Below are 7,294 nucleotides of genomic sequence, written 5' to 3' on the forward strand. Positions count from 1 at the left end.
CTTCTGTCGCAAACGGGTGGCGAAATTCAGACTCAGAATCACTTTATAGCTAGCTGAAAAATATAACGATAAGACAGGCAAACAAAAAAAGAAAAAATAATAATACGAAATACATAATTAGTCGCCAGAAATAATACAAAAAAATAATAAAGTCGCACGCTCGCTTGTGCACTCGCCCTTTTAAGCCCGAAGGACTCAGGATCTCCCCCGAAAGTACTGTCAAAAGTGACTGACAAAAATTGTCACGTCACAATACATATATATATGTATATGCAATGTATCTATGTATTGATAATACATGTTACATCCTAATGAGTATACCCACACAAACTTGCATAGCCGCATAATGTATTTGTAAAGAAATTAATTATCTAATCACATATATTTCGAATGTCCTTATGATAGAAATATGATTGGATAACTTTCTTTATATATACATTATGCGGCTATGCAAGTTTGTGTGGGTATACTCATTAGGATGTAACATGTATTAATACATAGATACATTGCATATACATATATACATATGTATATATATAGTTATTCTATCTCTTTTTATTACATCTAATAAAAAGAGACAGGAGTTACTCATGCTCAAATTTTCATGCAGATATAATATAGATCCTGGCTATTAGCGAATATTAGAATTATATTTATGTGCATCATTATGTACACACACATAAAATACATTATTAATTCATATTCACTGTGTCTGTTTATATGCACTATTGAAATTTTTATATTTATTATACATGTATGTATATTAGGGCTATTCATTTTTTGGACTTATTTTTTAATTTCCTCTCGCACCCGTGAAAAAGGTAGTATCTGAGGTCAAGATTCATACCTATCACAGCGAGCTTGGTGCGATTTTTTTTGGCGTGGCTCATCGCAAACGCGTTTTCCCCATTTAATTAACATGTAAAAATTATTATTCTGACGTTCCATCTTATTCTACACACCGAAAACTTATTCGATCGGTGTAAAACTATACAGACTTCATATGATATATCTAGAATAAACGAACAGCACAAAAAAGAAAAATGTTCTCGAATGGTAGTGATAGAAAAGCACGATAAAATAGGTTAACAAGTTATATTTTTATAATTAATGCTGTAAATAATTCGGGAAAAGTTGCAGAAATTGCTTATCCCTGAATCCGCTAGAATTTCTGCAAATTTTCCCGAATCATTTACAGCATTAATTGTAAAAAATATATCTTTTTAACCTGTTTTATTGTGATTTTCAATTACTACCATTCGAGAAATTTTTTTTTTTTAACCAATGTATACCATTTCTGACAGAATTCCAATAAAATAAGTTGAGAAAGTAGATGTATGTTCAATTTTCATATTTCCTAAAAGTCTCCTCCTATTTACAATATATTATAAATTGCATTGGCATTTTTCTGAGTGTCGTATGTATCAGAATTTCCGTATCGGAGCCCAAATTTAAAAAAAATCGGTTCAACCATTTTTAATTTAGATTTTTTAACGTAGATTACTATCTTGTCAACTCAGCATTTTAGAACCCCTTATGTCAATAAATAAAAGAAAACTGATTCCTTCCTAAGAAAAACTTATCGTCAGTTAGCTGAATATTGATTTTTATTAGTTGCTGTACAGTTTAGATAGATTTTCTTTTTAACAAGCTGAACTGTCAATGTGCAATAAAAACATTGAAAATACTTTGTTTTCTTCTAAAAAAAACTTAATTTCTTATACATGAATCTGCCTGAATTTCTGCAACTTTTCTCGAATTATTTACAGCATTAATTATAAAAATATAACTTGTTAACCTATTTTATCGTGCTTTTCAATCACTGCCATTCGAGAACATTTTTCTTTTTTGTGCTGTTCGTTTATTCTAGATATATCATATGAAGTCTGTATAGTTTTACACCGATCGAATAAGTTTTCGGTGTGTAGAATAAGATGGAACGTCAGAATAATAATTTTTACATGTTAATTAAATGGGGAAAACGATTTTGTATAAACAGACAATCTGCGAATATCTGAGTATGAGAAACTTGTATCTCTTTTTGTTAGACGTAACAAAGGGTGCCTTCCAACAAGCGAGACAGATGATACGGTGTGACACAGTGTATCAATACATCTTTGCTGTTCACCATTGTTATAAAGAAGAGATGATCACTGTGTTTTACTGTGTCAAATATATACAAAATTAGTAATATATGTACTTATATATATATATATAGTATTACAATATAGAATATTGTATGTATTATATGTATTATGATGTGTGAATATACACACAAATAAAAATTATTTATACTGAGATATTCATGTAGATATTCCCTGTGTTTATTTATACGCAATTACAATTCAATTTTGTGTGTGTGTGTGTGTGTATGTGTACACACACACACACACACATATATTACACATTAAAACAATAAACGTAGAAAGTACCTGCATAAATATCTCTCTCTCTCTCTCTCAGCATAAATAACTTCTATTTCTAATAAGTGTATGTTCAAATATTACAATATACTCATATATATACATGAAATATTATAATATTGTATAAATATGTAAGGACACATGTCAAAATTGTATATTTGAGCATGCAAGACTTATCTTTTAGTAAAAAGAGATGAAGGAGCTGCACATATGTGTATGCAATACATGTGTCCATATGACAGATTATATAACCTAAAATAACATTGCATCCGAAAAATACTATTACCGTGTATTGATGTATACTGTCAGTAAAAATCTGTATTTTACATTATATGTATTACAGATTTTTACTAATGACAGTGTGAGCGCACAATCATTTCGGACTGCGTTCATTGCGTTCGGTCCGGCCGCTCACATACAACATATGTCCGTCACGAACACTTCGAGCGACTGGACCTGACTGGAGTGTGGTGGGCACGAAGTAAGAGAGAAGGAGATCGAACTCTGTGAAACGTAAATGGTCCTAGTCCGTGACCCCTAATTGGGAGGGAGTCCGCTGAAAGTAATGAATTCTTATGGTTGGGCGCCATTTGCAACTAACCTACCCGAACAATCCGGCCTGATCTATTGCTTACATTAGACGAAGAGGTCATGAAGTAAGAGATCGTGAGAGAGGTTAAGAGTTCCAAAAAATTAAAAAAGGTGAAATATTGAATATTTAATATTAAAATGAATATTACATTATTATATTATATTATTGAATATTTAATCGTTTAAATTATAATATTTATTTGCTTTAACTCTGCTAATTTCGTGCACAGTAGCTTTTAGTACGTACTAATCTAGCGTAGTGCAAGTAATCGAATTCACTATTAATTCTTATAAATCTTTACCTTTTTTAATTTTTTGGAACTTTTAGTCTTAACCTCTCCGTATAATACAAGCACGCTCTTACTTCGTGAATGTAAGCCAGGCCGGACTGTTCGGTAAGGTTAATTGCAAATGGCGCCCAACCATAAGAATCAATTCCTTTCAGTGGACTCCCTCCCAATTAGGGGTCACGAATCAGGACCACTTTTTCAGCTTGCGTTCTATTAAGTTCGGTCTCCTTCTCTCTTACTTCGTGGTGATGGGACTGTAGGAACGGCGTGGCGCGCGGCCAGCGGCGGCGCGCCAAAGGGCGTAAGCGGACGGTGAAAAATCTGTGTTATCGACCTCGATCAAGTTCGGCCGTCACTCCAGCATCCCCTTAGGGTGCCATTACATGCAGCGCGGAAACGCGGAAACGCGGAAGAGATAGTAACTAGCCTTTACTAGATTCCCGCGTTTCCGCGCGTTCTGTTCCGTCTGTTTTCATTGCCTTATATTACATGGAGCATATTTTGAGCGGAAAAGCGGAACGGAGAATTATAAAATATTAATTTTTAACGGTATTTATTGATTAAAATGCTTGTATTCAATAGATAAGCTGAAAAGATAAGCAGATTAATAAAAAGTGCAATGAATTAAGTGAACATAATGTTAAAAAATGAATACAAATGTTTATTTGTCACCATACCGTTCCGCTTTTCCGCGTAAATTGTGCTCCATGTAATATAGGGTAAACAAACTCGCGGAACGAGAGCGCGTCAAAATCCGTTGTCAACGCGGAGGCTGTATGCAGTGAATACGATCAAATTTCAAGCAGATTGAAAAATAAATCTTTTATATACTTCGATTCTTTTCAAAGTGGCTGTGTAATCAGTAATAATGGATCCAAATATCATGCTGATGGTCATTATGAAGTATCTGAAACAAGCAAGAGATGAACCGATACGATACGCTGAGATAACTATGCAAAAAGTAATTCGTCTATTTTATTTGTACATGCGTTACAAGGAATTGCAAGATGACAGAAAGAACCGTGAAATGTGGGTACGGCCTATTTTTATGGAGAGGAGAAGACTTCTGCAAGGTGACAGCGACAATCTAATTGTGGAGATGCGATTGGAGGATCCGAATAAGTACTTCAACTACCTCAGAATGTCAGCTGTAATCTTCAACGAGTTGCTCAATATTGTCGGACCTTTGATCGAAAAGGAAAATGTAGTTCGGAAACCGATACCGGCCAGAACGAGATTAGAAGTGACTATACGATGGTTGGCATCTGGTGACAGCATGACATCGTTATCGTATGCTTATCGCATTGCCCAATGTACGCTATCACGAATAATTCCGGAAACTTGTGAAGCAATTTGGCTCGCCCTAAAGGAAAAGTTTATGATTGATCCAACCGAAGACAATTGGAGAACAATAGCAGAAGACTTTGCGACAACATGCCAATTTCCAAACTGCATAGGCGCTATCGATGGAAAGCATGTCGTAATTCAGGTACATTATGAATTTATTAATATTAATTCAGGTTCATTGATAATGCAATCATGTATGAAGCTTTTGAAATTATTAATGTATGTTATCACAATAATATGATGTTTTCCAATTGCAGGCACCGCCTCGTAGTGGTTCCTGCTACTACAACTACAAAGGAAACCATAGCATAAACCTGCTCGCAGTAAGTGATGCCAAGAATCGCTTCACAATTGTTGATATTGGAACTGAAGGGAGACAAAGCGACGGAGGTGTTTTTTAAAACAGTGGATTACCGCATCTATTTCAGACAAATGCTCTCCATATCCCTCCACCTACGCGTCTGAATAATATGGATTTCGAGTTTCCAAACATTCTATTAGGAGATGAGGCATTCTCCCTGAGCACACATATGATGCGACCATACCCTCGGAGTCAACGGCTGAATATCAGCCGAAAAATTTTCAACTATCGCCTGAGTCGAGCAAGGAGAACGGTTGAATGTGCTTTCGGGATTTTGGTTGCAAGATGGAGAATATATCGTCAACCTATTCTTGCATGCACATCTACTGCTGTAAAAGCAGTACAGGCCACGGTTATCTTGCATAATTTTATTATTAATCAAGAATTAGACTTACCACTTGCAGAAAGACAGTACTGTAATATACAAGAAGAGCGCAACCTCTCGGCTACTAATGAACTTACAGACATACGTAATAGCAGTTCGCGAAAGTCTAAAGCACTGAAGATTCGAGATAACTTTGCTCACTATTTCGAGCATGTAAATCCTCTACCGTGGCAGTGGGACAAAGTTTTAACTAACAACTTTTGACAAGTATTAATATTGTTTTAAAAAGTATTTCACGGCACAGCATTCGTTTGTTATCTATTTTGACGATATTCAAACTCTTTGTACAACAACACACACACATAATAAAAATATATTTTATTCCTTATGACAAATACAAAAAGTGGAAAATTTATAATATTAAAAACAAATATTTTTCACTGGGCGTTCTCCCTCTCCAGAAGCTGTTCATCCTCCTCCGCTATAGCAATATCCATGAGCCTTCTTTGCAGGTTTCTGCGTCGTATGTAGGATAGTCGGCGTAAAAGGTCGCCAAGCTGGTCCAAATAACTGTCAACTATGTCTCGTTTCTTGGGCGCTTCTTCATCGATGATCTTAAGAAATTTGTTCTCGATCTCAGCTTGCCTTTGCAATTCTGTAAATAATAATATATTGTTAAAAACAAGGATTTAGTGAAGTTATTAATTTCAAATTTAGTGAAAAATACGTTTCAAAATTCCTGCGAGAGCTTTGAAACGTATTTCTCCAAGACCGTAGGTCAATGCGTAAGAAATCCTCACTTCGCTACGATAGACAATAGAAAATTGCCACATACTTATATTTTTCGTCTCTATCGATGAACTTCGGGTTGTTCGAGATGAGGATTTTTCTGCTGATGATGGACATGCAGAATCTGATAAATCATCACTAATATATAGCATGTGATCATCGGCAGGCTTGTCCACTTGCATGTCATCGTCAACATGCTGATGGGATGAACTCGCCGCTTCCAAGAGGTGCTGGATGGAGCTGACAGTCCTGAAACCAAAACAATTTTACAAATTTTAAATCCAATTGTACACAATTAGAATGTTTGTTAAATGCCTGTTAATAAACAAGAGCCTAGTTCTTCTTTGTTCTCATTGGCTGGTAAAAATACGGACCACGGTACAAGTGTAGAAAGTATAAACAAGAAAAACAGACGTAATGAATAAATACTTACGATGCTGTTTTGATGGTATCGTCCAGAAATCTCATTTTTTCATAATGCGCGAATGAGCTTTTTACAGGATGACCAGCTTCCGCCCCCGATCCGCTTCGCACGTATCCCTGCATTTTCTTCCGAGCCTTCATGTAAGAATCTCGGAGGTGTTTCCATTTTTGTTTAATTGTTTCCATAGACAGGGATCCTATGATTCCACCAGAGTTGTATATAGAAGAATCGTTTATTATTTACTTTTATACGCAGATATGCATGCAGGTAATTAAAAAATGATCTTACCATCAAATATATTCATTATCTCTTGCCACAGACCGTCTTTTTTTAATTTTGTTCTCTCGCTGGGCGGTATTGAATGGTCCCACAAACCCTTTCGGACCCGCACTAACTCAATTAGCAACTCATCTTGATTGAGTGGACACGGTGATGAAGATGTGGACTGGGCAGCTCCTTCCTTTGAATGCGGCAAAAGATGTTCACTTTCGTGTCTCTTTCCTTTAAAATAAATAAATAAACAAACAATGATTCAAATCGCAGCAGAAATTACTCAAAGAATTTTGTTAACACGTACTTATAGTGACAACGGCATTGTCATCAACTTTAATAACATGGACATATTCGTCGTATGTTTCGAAGCAGTGGTGGTTCAAAATCGTTCCACACGACCCACCTCGTAAAATGTACCCGCAGTAGCCACACTTCGTTGCCTGCGAACAAATATACAAAGTGAGGTTATAA

The 7,294-nt window shown here is 35.5% G+C and overlaps 2 protein-coding genes across 2 annotated transcripts in view; one reads left to right on the forward strand and one right to left on the reverse strand.

The window, feature by feature from the left end:
* Positions 1-4,172: 4,172 nt before the first annotated feature.
* Positions 4,173-5,601, forward strand: LOC108772479 (putative nuclease HARBI1). Its single transcript, XM_018538012.1, has 3 exons — positions 4,173-4,793; positions 4,909-4,974; positions 5,080-5,601. The coding sequence occupies exons 1-3, from the start codon at positions 4,173-4,175 to the stop codon at positions 5,599-5,601; spliced, it is 1,209 nt and encodes a 402-aa protein (XP_018393514.1).
* A 173-nt stretch (positions 5,602-5,774) lies between these two features.
* Positions 5,775-7,294, reverse strand: part of LOC108772480 (uncharacterized) — an 8,928-nt gene continuing 7,408 nt past the window's right edge. Inside the window, exons 2-6 of the mRNA XM_018538013.1 lie at positions 7,128-7,263; positions 6,839-7,051; positions 6,560-6,746; positions 6,173-6,375; positions 5,775-5,992 (exon numbers count right to left, since the gene is read on the reverse strand). Of these exons, the coding sequence (XP_018393515.1) occupies positions 5,775-5,992; positions 6,173-6,375; positions 6,560-6,746; positions 6,839-7,051; positions 7,128-7,263 (957 nt within the window). The remainder of the gene's footprint in view (positions 5,993-6,172; positions 6,376-6,559; positions 6,747-6,838; positions 7,052-7,127; positions 7,264-7,294) is intronic.

Source organism: Cyphomyrmex costatus, unplaced genomic scaffold, assembly GCF_001594065.2.
Source record: "Cyphomyrmex costatus isolate MS0001 unplaced genomic scaffold, Ccosl1.0 scaffold19, whole genome shotgun sequence".
Classification (NCBI taxonomy): Eukaryota; Metazoa; Arthropoda; class Insecta; order Hymenoptera; family Formicidae; genus Cyphomyrmex; species Cyphomyrmex costatus.